Source organism: Penicillium hordei, assembly GCF_028827395.1.
Source record: "Penicillium hordei strain IBT 12815 chromosome Unknown utg000002l_segment0_segment0, whole genome shotgun sequence".
NCBI classification, from domain to species: Eukaryota; Fungi; Ascomycota; class Eurotiomycetes; order Eurotiales; family Aspergillaceae; genus Penicillium; species Penicillium hordei.
Genome location: NW_026623143.1, coordinates 1,701,155 through 1,717,830, shown reverse-complemented (window position 1 = coordinate 1,717,830; position 16,676 = coordinate 1,701,155). Strand labels below are relative to the sequence as shown.

Genomic DNA, 16,676 nt, shown 5'->3' with positions numbered 1-16,676 from the left:
TATCGTCGTTGAAGCTCAAATCTGTATAGTCCATGTATACTTAAACTGCACTTAGCCCAAACAAAACACCTCTCAGTAGACAGCTGGCGAAACAGAAATTCGGCCGCCATCAGTAACCAAGATATTACCATTGATATAACCACCCGAGTTACTAGCCAGCCAAACAATCAAACCTGCAATATCCTCCTCACTCCCACCACGAGTAGCAGGAATCATCTCCTTCGGGAATGAGCCATCAGAAATAGCCCGACCCTGAATACCCGAAGCCTGGAAGATATTACTGGCCATATCCGAGTAGTAAAGACCAGGCGAGATGCCATTGACCCGAATACCGTAATGAGCAAACGCAGTAGAAAGCAACTTAATGAGATGTGTCGTAGCAGCCTTGGAAGAGTTATACGCAAAGCTAAACGGCACCTTGCGAATAAACCCAGCAATTGAGCTAGTGATGATAACCTGTGCAGTCGGGGCAGCAAGAACATCCTCCTGCGGCGCAGGACGTCTCTTATTCGTCGCCTCAAGCAGAGGCAAGAATGCCAGCACCGTGTAATACGACCCAGTAACATTCACATTCATCACGTTGTTAAACTCTTCCATGGGAATATTGAAGAGTTCATCGCGAACTTGTGATAGAGGCGGGAGGGAGCCGTCTTGTGCAGGTTGCGGGGGTTTCATGGGCGGGCCTATTACGCCGCTGTTGGCGATTAGGAGGTCGACGTGTGTTGTTTGGACTGCGACGGCTTTGTAGGCTGCCTCGAGAGATTCCTTTGAGGTGATGTCGCATTGGATCGGGATGACGGTGCCGTTTATGGCTTGTGAGGCCGTTTCTTGGAGTGCGTCCTCGCGTCGGCCGAGGATGAAGATCTTGGAGACTTCGTTGGCGTCCAGGGCTTTTGTCATAATACGTCCGAGGCCTTGGTTCCTATTAGACTCTATGTACATTGTTTGTATCTTTGGGACGTGATGGTTTGGTTCTTACCACTTCCGCCTCCGGTGATCACAACAACCCGGTCTTTGACTGAGAATAGATTCGATGCTTTGAGATGGGTCATGGCTGTTGGATTGGTAATGTAAGGGGTTTGCATAAAGAGAAAGACAATTGAAAGTGATGTTTTCTATATCAATCCCCCCTGCGATGTCGTCATTCTGGAGCCCCCCCCCCCTTTCGATCGGCGACATTGCCGAGAATACATTATATCGGACCAACGCCGACTTTCTATTATCTTCGGCATATGGCCAGTGTGCCTTTTGGAATGCGTGGTTTTTGCGGACAGTTATACTGAATATTGAAATTGTCAGTACGATTGTACACACTTAGGGAAGATCCACATTTTCCCCCTTGAGTAGGGTATCCATGCCTACGTAGGCTTCCTATCCACAACAAGGAATTGTGATATCTCGATATTCTGATCCTTCGTAAATAAAAGCGGTGACGCAGACTGTCACTGGGCCCAGGCCACTTCAAATGCTTGCCTAAATGCCCAAGGCCAACTGTCTGCAGTCATATGTAGGTTTCATAGGTCACCCCAAAGCCACTTGGGCACATTAGCACAGTAATGCATAGACGTTGTTAACTTGATATAGGGCTGCTTATGATCTACGCAGATAGCCTCCATCGAAAAAGAAAAAAAAACATACAAGAAGTCGAGATATATGCTCCACTGTTTCCATAGGTCTATATTAGCCCACTTGCTTACATACACCTACAATATGCCTAGGGTAGTTAATTCAATTCATTTCCCGGTTTTTCATATCACTATCAGTCCGAGCAACTTTTTCGAGGCTTCTAGTCGATTACACGGACCTATGCAAGCCGTCTAACCTGCATGGTACAATGACTGCAGTATCTGCCCAATGCGGTTCTCTCTACATGGTTTATTGAATATTAGGGCTACTTCCAGCACAACGCACCCGGTAACTAGATAATGGTACCCCCAAGCCTACCTGTGTGATAGTGCTAAGCATATAACACGTAACTATATAAAGCCCCCATTGAATACGGAAGACTAGATGCGGGAACACTTGCCGATCCACTTTACACCGGATAGAGCTTGTGAGAGGTCATATTCCTACAAAGTCAAGGCTCTCCGTGATTCTAGACACGAGATTTGATAGTTTGATGTGATTTGCTCTTTCCCTGGCTTAACGAGTCCACTATTTTCAATTTAACCTTTCGGCAATCTCGTATATAACATAGACCTTGACAAACTGCATAAGTGCTGCCACACAACGAGCAAACGAGAACGAGCGGTGAAGAAACAAAGTTGAAGCTGTTGTGGAACATGCAGTTATGGTATGGCTGGATACACACGAAGATAGCGGTAAATGAGGCATCCCACGACTTGGCTACACAGTAAATCCCTCGTCTTTGCTTCTTCTGTACAGATTCGTAGATGTCACACAAAAGAAGCAAATTCTCCCTGAATCCTTTCCCCACTTCCTCTTTTTTACAGCTCTCACGGTTCCCTCAAAGTTCAGTAAGTACCTATTTCTAGAAAGATTGCCGACTTACCCACTGACCATCCAGTCATGCCTCAATGGATCGGATCCCTAACTAGTCAGAATGGCAATTCTCTGGCTGGTGTATTCGTGATTAATGGTGAGCCATGGGTATTCGAAAAGAATGCTCGAGGCCAACCAGCGGCTTCATTTCAACGGGCTCCTGCAGTCGTGAATATCCCTTGGAAGGAGCTCGGAAGTATCCGCCAGTCACTGCAAAGTTGTGAGCCTTTCACTGCGACTATTATGGGCTCTACTATGGAAATAGTTTGGTCTAATGGTGTGAGAATCACTGCAAATGTGCCCCATTGTGACACCTATGGCTACTTTTCGGGGGAGGGTGGCTGGCGGACGCAGTGAAGTCGGGTGCTTATAAGGTTCGGTTGATGGACTACTCGGACATTTTGCACTCTGATATTGCGGTTTCGGGACTATCTATATGGGAACGATTTACTCTCATTGAATTCCGTCCGCTGCGCAATTCTATTTCTACTCGACCACGTTTCATTCTCATATATTTAATATGCTGATAATTTACCTGAGTTTCGTATAGCCTTTCCCCTTGTTCCTTGAAAAAGCCATCCGGCAGCGTCCGGCCGGATTCGATTTCCACCCCCACAGATATCTCAGACTGTACTTAGTCTGTTCAGGTCCATGGGATGTTGACAGGGGAAGCTTACTCCGACGTCATCTGTTGCCGAAGCATCCCGGGGTTGTTGTCTAAGAGCGAATTGCAGTGTCTTGCAACTATTCAATCAGCCAAGTGTACAGAGAAAGTCCCTCCGAGAAGAATAAATTGCCATTAAAATTACACCAAAGAACCTTAACATTACTATGTGGCAATTTCACCACTCGGAATTCATCCCCGTTCAAAGCCACCCACATTTTAGACCTGAAGATGGTGTCTTCACCATTGTGCGATTTTCTTACATCAAAAACAAGGACCCCAGACCTTAGATTGCCTTGGCTAGTGTTCATTCATATGCTGATATTGGCTGAACACTATATGTACTCTACGCAAGGTCCGTACCCATCCGGCGGCTTTTGTACACCTCAACTAACCCAATGCTTTGAAGACCAGCGATAGGACACATTTCCCTGCCTTGAATTGAATTCCAACCTTCAGTAGAGACGATGTGGAAGAGTGTCATTATATTGGGCCTATTGAGCTCACTGCCTTTCACGGCTGCTTCTCCAAGGAAACACCAACAAGATCCAAAAACAACCCTTGACCCGCCACTGCCCTCCGCAAATTTATCGGCTTCAGCGCCGCCACTTCGAACTTACAATAGCTCCAGACTGTATACACCTTTTACTAGAACTCCGACGACCACAGGTGCGCTGACAGCCTCTTCAATCGGGACGGGCATCTCTCGCGGAGGCGTTGCAGCCGCAGCGACAACATATCCCGGTGATGGAAATCTTCATCATTCCGAGCCTGCTCCATATGTTCCAGCAGGTGGGGTCGGGACCAACGGAAGCACGCCTGTCTACAATACGAAGAGCGATTTCGACTACGAGTCTTTAGTATGCATCCGCACTAAATCTAGATGGCAGTGTTGTGGCTCAGCAGCTAACCTACAATCTACAGGCCCTTGCTCTATACCAAGAATGGATTGAGCTTGATCTATTCCAAGACGGACTCCGTCGGTTCAATGATTCAGCCTTCCGAGCCGCCGGATTGACCGCTTCAGACCGCGAGTTGATCGCATTCATGGCGCAGCAAGAGATAGGTCATGCCACTATGCTCAGCAACATCCTCGGAGCCCGTGCACCACAGCAATGCAACTATATCTACCCGTACAGGAATGTCAAGGAGTTTGTCGACTTCTGTCAGAAACTCACTCGCTGGGGCGAAGCTGGCGTGTATGGGTTTCTGGCTCATCTTGACTCGCGTGAGGCGGCCACTCTCTTGACTCAGTCTATCACGACTGAAGCACGCCAGCAACTGATCTTCCGTCAGTTCGAGGGTCTCTTCCCGATGGTTGAGTGGTTTGAAGTTGGTATCCCGCAGTCCTGGGCTTGGACGCTGCTGGCACCTTTCATCAGCTCTTGTCCTGAAAATCAGACTCGTTTGATTTGGCAAAATTTCCCGACGTTGATGGTGGTCAATCAGCCTGATCCGTGGACCTCAGGGACTGCTCTCAACTTTTCCTCGGGTGATACCAGAATAAACGGGCATGATTCTTTCGGATACGATTCTACTGGGTATGATCCTACTGCGTACATTTCTAAGGGGAATAATTCCACTGGGCACAATTACAGAGGGTCCAATTCTACTGGGTTCAATTCTACTAGGTACAATTTTACCACAAGTGCCGATCAAATCTCAAGGCTCAACATGACTTCTGGGTTCAATCAGAGTGCAGGATTCATCTTCAATGAGACCACCGGAATCAACAACACTATCGGACCAGGCGTCAGCATCCCCAAGTCACCCAAAGGCTCCGGGAGATTCAACTCGTCTATTCCAGCTAACGACTGTGGCACCTCTGTTAGCAAAATTCGCCCAATACCTCTCACGGCTTCAGGTCGCCTGGTACTGTTGCAGTGGGATCTTCCTGGGAAGAAAGTCGGCCCCAACAACAGCTACATCACCACAACGGAGGTAAAAGCTGGTAGTGCACAGCATGTCCTTTGGGTATCGCAACTGAACATTACCTACACCCCTCTGTATGTTGTTAGCGGCACCAATGGTACCACCACCAATGGCAGCAACAGTACCAACAGTACCGCTGATACCATTCGAGGATATACTACCCAGCCCGACTTGGAGACGTACCAAGGTAACCCGGCTTTCAACGGTACCATTTTTATTGCTATCACAGACAGCGCTCCATCTGTGAGCCCGTTCAATCTGAGCTTGATTAACCCGCATGTGGTTGCCGGTCCAGCTTTGTACCAGGCTGGTTGAATGAGTGATCCGTGTATTTACCGAGTGTGTGTCAAAGAGTGCAGAGAATTAGCAAGAATGAATTTATAAAAGTTTGTTTTCATATTACTACCTCAAACCGAGAAACATACATATAAATCAAAATATTAGACCTGGGAGCCAACTGACGATCACCTTAACCCCGGTGGATGGAGCTTATCGCCGAGGCCTCAACCTCATTTCTCCACGTCAGTGTTTGTTAACTTTTTTTGCCCGCCACTCATCGTCCCTCTACAACAACGCATCTGAACGATATGGAGACCCCCAGGAATCGCAAACAGCGCCGTGCAGCAGCTGGATCCTCCACTAAAAAAGATGAACCCGAAATCGCCATGGCCCATCCCCAACGAGATGATCCGACGAAAAAGAGAGCAACCGTCGAGCGCACACTTTATGACATCATCGCAGAGCGACAAAGCGGACTGCATCAAAAGAAGGGAGCAATTCCAGCTTCAGTTGAAGCACAGGGCATACCGTCACAGTCAGGGGGAACGCGGTTCGTGACGGTCGACGCGTCTGGGGAATTGGTCGACACCGACGGCGACATCAGCAGTCATCTCTCAAATCCCTCGCAAAAGAATACCAAGAATACTCAAAAGAGTACAAATGGTACCACTGTCAAGAAAGCCGACTCTGAATCCGAACCCGACAAACCCCTCCCGCCATTCCTCGACACAATCCTCCTTTCCCTGCCTCTCACAACCCTCCACCTCACCCTGAGCTACCTCGCAGCACACCAATACGCCGAAACAATCGACCTGGCAAAACTCTTTAAAGAATCCGTGACAACCGCGTTCCCTCTCCTTACTTTATTCGTCCACCTAGCACACGGTCATGTCATCTCCTTCAAAAAGCGCAATTCAAAAGCAGAGCCTGCTCCTCTTCATTTGTTCCCATTGACAAACGACAAATTGACCTTTTCATTCCTAAGAAGGCTTGTTTTTCCGCCTGCGCTAAAGACTCTGGTTTTTCTCCCTCTTTCTGCGTTGTTGGGCGCACATCTTATCGCTATCACGAATGGAGAGCCGTATTATGCGGTTATGAAGAAGGCGCCTGCTGTTGGGACTATTTGGATATGGTGTATTCTTGAGTTGTCATTTGGTGCGGCTGTCCTTGGGGCGTTGGGACCTTTGGTTTGGGGGGTTTGGTGGATGGGGTATGGGATCATTTGAGACTGGGGATGGAGGGTATGCATTTACCATTAAGAATGGTTTGGGGGGATAGGAATTGCATTGGGGAGGAATTTCGATCGCTTTGATGAGGATTGGGAATGAAATCTCAAGATAGGTCTATCAATCCATCATAATCTGTAAAATAACAAAACATATATATCAAGGCACCCGACCTTGAAACATCAAATCACATCCAACGCAAACACACCGAAATAACTACGGCAGAGACATAGCACAATGGCAAAAGAATTGACAACGCCCTTTGTCCAAATCAAATCAAATAAAATAAATCAATTGATATCAAATAAGTTGTCAATTCACCAGCTCATCCGAAGAGCAGTAAACTCCCCTACAGATATTCCCACCAAATCCAAATATCCGAACGCCACCATGATCCCCTTCTTTACAACTCACCTGTCATTACGACCCTTGGACAAGAAATCATCAACACTACTTTCGGTCTACGAAGACTCGAATTAATTGTCATTATCCTTGCATAACGTCGTCGCGCTGGCAGTCCTCTAGCCTTGGCGTTCATCTTCATCAGACCCTTCCTCACCGACTGGGATGGCCATAACATTCAGTGGGGCCTGTTCGTAAAGGCACATCCAGGCCAACTACACACCTTGATCCAGACAGATATCGACACGTATACAAGCGGTTGTGCCCAGGAAAGACAGGGTTATCCCCAGGAAAGGCAGCAACACTTCGTATTTCCTGTTTATGTGCTCAGCTCGGATCCTGGTGAGAGGAATTGAGAATTCTATAGATATATTACTAGAACTACTAGTCATCTTCGAAGACTGATTGAGGAGCTTGTCGGGTTATCTTTGAAGCGAGAGTGGTTTTGACGTGTTCTAGATGCATGGGCAGGACGAAATCAGTCAATTTTAATTTCTGCCTGGAATTTGATTTTTCTCGGTACTTTGTGCACTTTGGGTACTTTAGGTACTTTGTTCTCGACGATCATGTTGAGAGCGTGGATTTGACATGTCGTAGATATTAGGGCCGAGCTTCTCCAATGCACAGGTCAAGCTCAACAAATGCAAATGCACCCACCCGACTAAAAAAAAAAAAAAAATATTGTAATTCCTCTGCAGAGTAAACCGGCCCCGTGACTCGGAAAATATTTACATTGTGTTAACTTGACACATTTTCGCATTTCTCGATGACATGTTCCTCTGAGTCACATGTATCAGTTTCCCAGGGGGTTGGGAATCCTCAGAATCCTTGTCTTCGCCTCATGCAAGGTGCGATATGATATTTCTCCTTATACCCAAATAAGGGCAAGACATAACCCCCGAGAAAAGCAAGGACAATGGCCTAAATATGGCAAAACCCGTAGACCTGGTACAAAAAACCTGACGTGCAAGACCTGACGTGCCAAAGTCCCATCGGGCCGATATAACATCCCGAACTTTATCAAAGCAGACCCGACAATAGCGGCCCGCGGGATGATGTCCGGCCGCTCCGGAAATAGCAATAGGAAGCGAAATAAACAAAAGCCAGGCCAACTGGAACAGGACCCGCTGAACGGAGTACTCCGTACCTTGAATATTGAAAATAGTGTAGTTGCCTATATAATTTTCTTTTTTAAGAACTTTAAACAAAAACCGGACCAACACCAAGACAGTTAATGCAACCTAATCTGGCCATCAATAATTAACCTATTTAGCTCCGTCGATCCCCGCTCCAGTACCAGGGATTGCCCCTTGCAGGGAACCTTGGGAATAGAACGTCTACGGTTCCAAGGTTCCAAGGTTCCAAGGTTCGACCCGGCAGCCTGCATATATTGGCGCGGATGCACTTCGTGGGATTTTCCATCGGTCTCGGATTCGGATTCCGTACGACCCAGCCCCACGTACTTTTTACATTGGGACCTCGCATGTGCATGATGCGAACTGGATCGACGTGGGGCCGTGAAAATATATTTTAATTTTAATTTTGCTTTTTGTATTTTTGTCTGTGTTATACATCATATTTCTTCCGAGCAGCGGGTTTTACGGATGCAAGCCGAGATCCGAGATCGAGAACCGAGGCCTTGGGCTGGGACAGGGAAGTGGGACTGGAAATGCGGTGTGGGATGTTCTAGAGGTCTCACTGCATGATGCAGAGGTCGTGGTTCGGAGGTTGGGGACCAGTAGATGAGTCTAGGTTGTTTAGTTTGACAACTTGATATGTATACTAGATTTGATAGCTGTGAACGTGGATTTGGTGTTATTTACAATTTTCAAATGCAAATAAAGTAGTGCTATGCAGAAAATTTATCTAAGTAATGCTGGCGTGAATAAATAATAAAAAAAAAGCCATTAAATTTGGAAACTATCGTGAGAATATTCAATCTAAGTCATGCGAATAAAGATGAGAGCCACCCGAAAAGGAAAAAAAGAAAAAGAAATGCAAAAACCGCAAATGTCCGACAACGCCATGTTCTAATCTAAACGTCGTCCCCTGTGCCATTCACCGCACCACTTCACCGCTGAATGAGTGGGATACAACTCATATGCGATGTAAATAGTGCAAAGGTACCGCGCCCCACTTTCTTAATTTAGACTGCAACCCGTCCTTCAGGGATGAGTCCAACATGCGACATCTCGGCCGCGGCGGGTAGTCCACGTCGAGCCGCGGTGGCTGCAGTCGACCCGTCACCATCGAATCGGGATAGAAGGGACGCCACCATCTCACGATAGGAGTTCATCTGCGACAGTTTGAAGCGCTGGATCTTTCCACTTGCAGTGCGCGGGATATCTTCCACGAATATGACACCTCCATCGAGAGATTTGTATCTAGCCAGTTGCTGTCGTGCGTAGTTGTAAACTTGCTCGCCGGTTACGCGGCGAACGGATGGGTCGCGAGACCGAACGACGAAGGCGCGTGGGACCTCGCCCACACCATCTTTGTTCACGCCGATCACGGCGGCATCAAGAATTCCCGGGTGTTGGAGGAGGATACTTTCGACTTCAGCTGGGGCTACTTGCCATCTGTCGAATGATTAGTATGTTTGTTGGGTTGATGAGGAAAATGAGGCTTGATGATGAACTTACCCTCGTACTTTGATAAGCTCTTTTGTCCGTCCGACAATGTAATATTGGCCCTGCTTGGCGTACGCCACATCTCCTGTTCGGAACCATCCATGCGGCTCCAATGCGTCCGTGCGGCCTTTGTATGCACTGAGCAGACCCGGTCCACGGACGTACAATTCACCAGAGCAGCAATCGCCCTGCACGATTTTGCCATCGGCGTCCACCAGGCGGGCCTCGTACCCGGGAATACAGGTACCGATACTTCCAGGGTCGCCCTGCTGGCCCCAGCGAGTTTGGAATGTCACACCGACCTCAGTCATCCCCCAGATCTGGCAAGCGTATCCCATAGGGTTGATATGGCTGCGGAACTGCTGCATCGAGTGACCATCAATAGGAGCACCCGCAACACCAACATAGCGCAGCGAAGACAACATATCACCGATGGGTACAGATGACTGGTTGATAGAGTGAATGATAGCAGGGACAAGGTAAGTCTCTGAGATCTGGTACTTGTGGACAGCCGCCAAGAACTCATTGATCTCGAAGCGCGGCATGACAAACAGCGGATGTCCATAGCGAACAGGGAACAAATGTGTCCAAAGGGCACCAAACAGATGGAACATGGGCAGCGAGATGAGTCGACTGACTGGATGCGGCACATCGTAGTAAATGGTGCGGTGCTGTGAGACAAGCGCATAGTGGGACAGGATTGCCGCTTTGGGAAGTCCACCTGTACCGCTGGTCGGGTACATGGCTGCAGGCGTGGCTTGTGCGACGACAGGGTCGGTGAATTTTAGCCAGTCACTTTCGCCGTAGCAGAGCAAATTTGCGAAATTGTTGTGACGCGCGTCGCCATTCATTGCGCAGAATTGTCCTGCCGATGAATATCCTAGTTCGTACCACAGGAATAGTTGTGCACAGTGGTCGATGGCTCGCTCGTCCACGAGGCAGACCTGTGCTGGGTGGATGCCCCGGGCTGTCGAGACGTCGAGGACGGAGGGGAGGGCATCGCGAGTTGTGAGGATCAATTTGGGCTCGGCGAGGCTGAGGATGTGGTCGAGTTCTTGGGGGTGGCTGCGGGGGTTTGATCCCATGTAGACACCGCCGGCGCCAATTATACCGAAGAACAGTGCGGGATATAGTATCTGTTGCATATGACAGGCCTGAGTCAGCGATAATTCTTTATTTTCCGAGAACAATCATAATCCAATGTTGGATTTTTGATTTGATTGTTTCTTTTTTTTTTTTTTTTTTTGTAAATTTTTTTTCTTTCACTCACGCTATTTCCCAAGTGTAGCAATACACAATCTCCTGGCTGGACATTGTGGGCTTTCAAACCAGCGATCAAAGTTCGAACTAGTTGTCGGAATTGAACACCTGTAAATGATCGAGAAGGATCCTCTGCATCAATAAACAGGGGTTGATTTTGGTTGTAAGGCTTTGGGCCATCAAATGTGAAACTCAGCAAGTCAGAGTAGACCTCCTGGGAGAGCATATTGTTCGAAGACATAGTTGTGTTCCAACCCATAGTGTGAGAAATGTAGAAGGAGAGAAGGGTGAGAAGGGTGAGAAGGATAAGAAGGATAAGCGTAATATATTTGAATACGAAAGCATAGAACAGTGAAGTTCGGGGGGGTTATATAGGTAAAATGTATATTCCATTTTGTCCCTTTGATTTGATTTTACCTTGACATGCCCCCCGGGGCCGTGTTCCACCCGTTCCAGGATTTGGAATACATGCTTATATAATGCCACTAGTGCTGCATTGGGAGTAAGGTGGAATCTTCATACTATACTATACTACAATCTAGGATAGAAATCAATAAAAATCAAGAAATAAAATCAATAGACACACAAAGAGCTGAAAATCCGAACTCAATCTTCTAAAGGTTAAAAAAAAAAAAAAAAAAAAAAGACCCAGGACTATGTCATAGAATGGGATCACAACACTATGGGAGTGTGTGTCCACCAAACTAAACATGTTCGACACTAAGGGCTCTTAGCGCCATCCATTGTGGCGGGTTTCAAAAGTCCAATAAATAAATTAAAATTAAAATTAAATTAGTTAAGTTACCTAAACCAATCTGGTTAGTTACTAATTCACTAGCCCTTGAAAGAGCTGAGCCACACGATTAGATCGGCTTTTCATCCGTATCCCCGTGACTCCCGAAGGTTTCTCTTGCCTTGCCTGAGATATAGTTTACAAAATGGGTTCATAGGATCGACCGGATCGTGAGATATGCTCCAAACTTTAATCGGATGAACTCACATTCCCTTTTTAGTGAAATTCAAAATGTCATTTTCTTCAAGGGCTCCCACGAGCTTAGGTAGGGGTTCCCTATATCCCGTGTTCCGCCGATATGGCCTTATTCACCTAAAATCCTTCCACGGGGTAATTTTACCCCTGCCACATCACAGACGTGGAACAGACCTCTTCCCGCTGTCATTCGCCTCTGACATCTCCATGTCATGAAGGGATGCACTCTCTTTCCACTTGCAACTGGTGGTTATGGGGCCCAATATCCCCAATAGATACCCAAAACCCGCAGCTGATATTCAGTGGAGACCCATCTCCTCTTTGTTTTCTTCCTGTGGAGTCATGTTAGTCTGAATCTCAGAGCGGCTTCCCCTCCCCGGATCCAGATCCAGATCGACTAAAAATCGGCTAACGAAACCGTGCTCCACTTCCCAGGTTATGTACTGCACCCGTGCATGGTTGCCACTACCTCGGCGCTGGGTGGGGGATTCAGCGTAAGAACTTCACCTTGTGAGATAAGAGAGGGGCGGGAATTGGACATAGCGCGAGAATCATCCTTCAGCTGCATCTTGAAGATCGACCGCGCATTGATAAAAAAAAAAAAAAAACCAAAAAAAAAACAAAAGTCGGAAAAAAAAGCAAAAAAAGAAAAATCCCAACAAACATGAACTGCTCTATCATCCGGCGGCTTATTGCATTAACTCATGGCACGATTCCGCCACACCTCCCATAGATCCACATTGGCATTGTTGATGGCGCCTGGAGTGTGCATCCGGTGGAAGGGGACTTGTGGTCAGTCAAACGCCATCCCTAGGCCGCCGATCCGCTGTTTTTATTGAAGGCTTTCTTGACCGCATGATCAGGTACACTGGCCCATCATATCCGGCGCTTGCATCCCATCATGGCTAGCCAAATCGGATCCTGGTCAGGTTGCACTTGACCCGTGATAGTGAGTGCATCCTCACCTTGACTGGTCCTCGGTTAATTATTTGTGGAGATATCGATGTCAATTAGGTTGCAATCAAACTTCAATGAGCACATTCTTTGATCTCCATTTCCGGTTGATCCCCGAAAGGAGGTGCCACTTTCCTTTGGATGGAGGACCCGACAAAGTTTTGACAGGCTATAGCGTGGGTCGGGATTGCGTCAGACACTTCCCCGAGGTGTATCTGAAGAACCAAAAGCAGCTGAAAGCAAGGGAGTAGGATGGTTCTTTGATTGCTGATTGGCAAGAACCACTTGCAATAGTGTGAAGTCTCGACCCCGGAGGTGATAGTGTCATACATCATACATCTAGAAGGGTAAAGGGAAAAATAATGGGGAAAATAATAGGATCACATGCAATGCATTGATTCCTGTTTTTTAGAACCAAACTCAAAGGGATAAAAAAGGGACCAGATTGGGTGAATAGAATCGAGGAGATGGGAAAAGGGCGTCACCGTTCGCGGTGATGCCCGGTGACGCCCAAAAGGGAAAGATGAAACTCGATTGGGAAAGAAGGATGCGAAGGCAGGAGCCATGCAGAAGGGGGGCATGTGAGGCTGATCGTTTGGTGGAGTTTGGAGAGAGAGAGAAAAAAGAAAAAAAGAAAAAAAAAAAGGATCGAAAAAGATCGAAAAAGAAAGAAAAAGAAAAACAAAATAACCAAAAAGAGAGAGTTGAGGTTAACATGCTTCACTTCAAAAATGGAGGACTCGCCCTGGTTGGATTATCAACTATTTCTTTCTTTCCGAGGAATCCCTGCCTTGATTAGTTCATTCACCTCCGGTCATCTTTTGAACCTTTTCATATGACCGTGAGAGAACCCATCATAGTTATGTCAGAGAAAAGCCCCATCACAATGCCTCCAAAGGCGGTCGTTGCGCGACACACGCCGACTGTGAGTGAGGCCACTCTCACCAGTGGAGAGAAGAGCAATGAGAAGTCCGCATCCAAAGAAACCGAATCCTTATACCTCGACCTCTCAAAGGAATTCGATGTGGAAGCACAGACCCAACAGAGCACCCAGCGCAAACCCAAGGTGTTTGCATCCACCCGATATGCCATTCTCACACTATACCGACGTCTTTTCACGCTAGTCTTTTGCGCCAACGTTGCAGTCTTCGTGTACGTCATGAGCACGGAACAAAAACTGTTGGCCCTGGTCAATGCCACGGCTGCCAATTTGCTCGCTTGCGGTTTGGCCCGCCAGCCACTGGTGGTCAATGCTATCTTTGTGGTAGTATGCTCGATGCCGCGCTCAGCGCCGCTTCTCCTCCGTCGGATCGCTGCGAAGGTTTACCACTATGGTGGTGTTCATAGCGGTTGTGGAGTCGCTTCCCTCGTGTGGTACGTGGGATTCGTCGGCGTGTTATCCCACCAGTATTGGAAACCATCGGCGGATGGTCCGGAAATCGGAATTTCAGCAGCGCCAGTTGCATTAGCTTATGTCATCTTGGTCTTGTTGTTGGCAATAATCGTGGTGGCCCACCCCGTTTTCCGGATGAAGCGGCATGATTATTTCGAACTCACCCACCGTTTTTCGGGGTGGCTTGTCGTGGCCTTGTTTGTCGCCTTATTGCTCGTATTCTCACGAGGCGCTAGTCAGTCCATGGGCCAGCCACTTAGAACATTCCTGATCGAACTGCCAGCATTCTGGTTCTTAATGTTCACGGTTGCGGCCATCATCCAGCCTTGGCTATTCCTCCGAAAGGTCGCGGTGCGGGCCGAGCCACTCTCGACCCACGCTACCCGACTGCATTTCGACCATGCTATTACCACCTTTGGAAAGGGCATCCAATTAGCCAAGCACCCGCTTCGCGACTGGCATGGCTTTGCCACTTTTCCAGACCCTGATCCCGCAGGTGTCCATGGGAATCCAAGTTTCTCTTCCTTGGTGTCCAAAGCTGGCGACTGGACCGCAGAAACCATCCAGAACCCGCCTACCCATCTTTGGAAGCGTGGTGTGTTGATCTATGGCTTCGCATATGCCATGCGCGTTTTCAAGAGAGTGGTAGTCGTCACTACCGGATCGGGCATCGGGCCCTGTCTCTCGTTCCTCGGTGATGATAACCGACCTGCACTGCGCATCCTCTGGCAAACTCGTGCGCCTCGAAAGACTTACGGTGACGGAGTGATGCATATGGTCCACAAGATGGATTCAGCACCCATCATCCTTGACACCGACAAGTGTGGGCGTATGAACATGGTGCCCATCATCCTGCAGCAGGTCAAGCACTTCAACGCCGAAGCGGTGTGCGTGATCAGTAACCCTGTGCTGACAGCGCGAATCGTCTATGAGCTTGAATGTCGAGGGACCCCGGCCTTTGGCCCAATTTTTGATTCCTAATTCATGATATTGTTATTTGTCCGTCTTTGGACCGTACATACCTGCCTTTTGCGCTTCGTTGCTTTCTTCGGCTCCTTTTCGTTTTTTTTTTTTGTTTGTTTTTCTGATTTAGGAGTTTGTATCTTTCGAGCATCGTGCCATATATCCTCTCCGGCTCGCGGCGTTCATTAGCGGTACACTGTTTGTTTTTGTTTTTGAATTCTTTCGAAGGGATGTTGAGTTGCAAGACTCCTATTCAGGGGGGGCCCTGTTTGTGTACATATGTCAGTGCTTCCTAGGGGAATTTGGAATCCGGCGCTATGACCCTGCTGGTATCCGTTAGACAAGTTCTCCTTAAACAACCTATAAAATGCAACAATGACAATCTTGACCCCTATGAAAGACAATGTTCATGTATGTGATAGCCGTACAATTCCAAATACATACGAACCTACTCCACCCGAAGGTTTGGGGGCCAATTATAGTGGCTGTGATAGTGATATGGGCTTAGGTTTACATCTAGTAGATTATTTGTTTAAATTTGCATCCTTTTTTAGTCTACCTTCGCCTGTCAAGATTGATATTTCATGTGATGTACTTTAAGTTGGATTTTGTTCATGTTTTCGCATATAGAGAAACAAATCCCTTACTATAGATTGTTGTATAGTTAGTCAGTTGTGGTCAAGGACATGCATTTACGACATTGGCGGCTGTTTTTACCCAATCAGGGAATACCTGCGGACTCCGTACTCAAAACTATGAAGTATACGAGGCCAAATATATACAATATTTCTCTCCTCAAAGTCTATCTAAAAATAAAAATAAATAAAAATCAAATACTCAATATCCAAATCCCAAGAACGAAAAATATATCCCCGATCTCGAACGTTGCACCAAACCCACCGCAATGTCCGAACCACGTAAGGTAAGCACAAGCCTAACCAACATATACATCGCACCCATGTCCAAATTCCCCTTGAAACCCATACCCACCCACGGACATTAGTGTATCCCGAGGTTTAATAATGGACGCCACAAAAGAGCACGGCAGATTGGCATATGCATTATGAAGATGACTGCCAACGCAAAAAAGCAAACCCCTCTAAGAAACCTCGCCATAGACATACTAACAATCAGCGCTAGACTAGCCTGTCTCCCAACGACGCTGCACTTGCTTAAGCACGACAATCTCACCGGCGTGGTGTAAGAGCTGCGTACCGAGCTGATGATTTGATGGCGTAGTTGGAATCGTGTCTAACGGCGTACGGCTGTCGGGGGGTGTATGACGACCTCCGAATCTGTGTGACGGGATGCAACTAACGCTGCTAGGGTACCTAATTGTTGGGCTGGGATAGGGGGATGATTGGCCGTGGTGAATCCTTCCAAGGTTGCACAGCGAATACGAATGACGTTGTGTGGGGTTCTCGCGGGAGCGTGCCTTATCAGGCTCGGTGGATGGGTAGGAGATTTGCAGGGGTGAGATCGA

At 47.5% G+C, this 16,676-nt stretch overlaps 6 protein-coding genes across 6 annotated transcripts; 4 read left to right on the top strand and 2 right to left on the bottom strand.

Moving 5' to 3' along the window:
* Positions 1–72: 72 nt before the first annotated feature.
* On the bottom strand, positions 73–1,052 carry N7537_003935 (SDR family NAD(P)-dependent oxidoreductase; the record flags this gene model as incomplete). The annotated part of the gene is made up of 2 exons (XM_056894993.1): positions 73–914; positions 980–1,052. The coding sequence occupies 2 exons, from the start codon at positions 1,050–1,052 to the stop codon at positions 73–75; spliced, it is 915 nt and encodes a 304-aa protein (XP_056754741.1).
* Positions 1,053–2,529: 1,477 nt separating this feature from the next.
* N7537_003934 (uncharacterized protein) lies at positions 2,530–2,859 on the top strand (the record flags this gene model as incomplete). The annotated part of the gene is made up of 1 exon (XM_056894992.1): positions 2,530–2,859. The coding sequence occupies one exon, from the start codon at positions 2,530–2,532 to the stop codon at positions 2,857–2,859; it is 330 nt and encodes a 109-aa protein (XP_056754740.1).
* A 774-nt stretch (positions 2,860–3,633) lies between these two features.
* On the top strand, positions 3,634–5,413 carry N7537_003933 (ferritin-like domain-containing protein; the record flags this gene model as incomplete). The annotated part of the gene is made up of 2 exons (XM_056894991.1): positions 3,634–4,026; positions 4,091–5,413. The coding sequence occupies 2 exons, from the start codon at positions 3,634–3,636 to the stop codon at positions 5,411–5,413; spliced, it is 1,716 nt and encodes a 571-aa protein (XP_056754739.1).
* Positions 5,414–5,685: 272 nt separating this feature from the next.
* On the top strand, positions 5,686–6,603 carry N7537_003932 (uncharacterized protein; the record flags this gene model as incomplete). The annotated part of the gene is made up of 1 exon (XM_056894990.1): positions 5,686–6,603. The coding sequence occupies one exon, from the start codon at positions 5,686–5,688 to the stop codon at positions 6,601–6,603; it is 918 nt and encodes a 305-aa protein (XP_056754738.1).
* Positions 6,604–9,151: 2,548 nt separating this feature from the next.
* On the bottom strand, positions 9,152–11,154 carry afeA (adenylate-forming enzyme AfeA; the record flags this gene model as incomplete). The annotated part of the gene is made up of 3 exons (XM_056894989.1): positions 9,152–9,584; positions 9,648–10,771; positions 10,906–11,154. The coding sequence occupies 3 exons, from the start codon at positions 11,152–11,154 to the stop codon at positions 9,152–9,154; spliced, it is 1,806 nt and encodes a 601-aa protein (XP_056754737.1).
* A 2,569-nt stretch (positions 11,155–13,723) lies between these two features.
* N7537_003930 (integral membrane protein TmpA) lies at positions 13,724–15,211 on the top strand (the record flags this gene model as incomplete). The annotated part of the gene is made up of 1 exon (XM_056894988.1): positions 13,724–15,211. The coding sequence occupies one exon, from the start codon at positions 13,724–13,726 to the stop codon at positions 15,209–15,211; it is 1,488 nt and encodes a 495-aa protein (XP_056754736.1).
* Between the last annotated feature and the right edge of the window lie 1,465 nt (positions 15,212–16,676).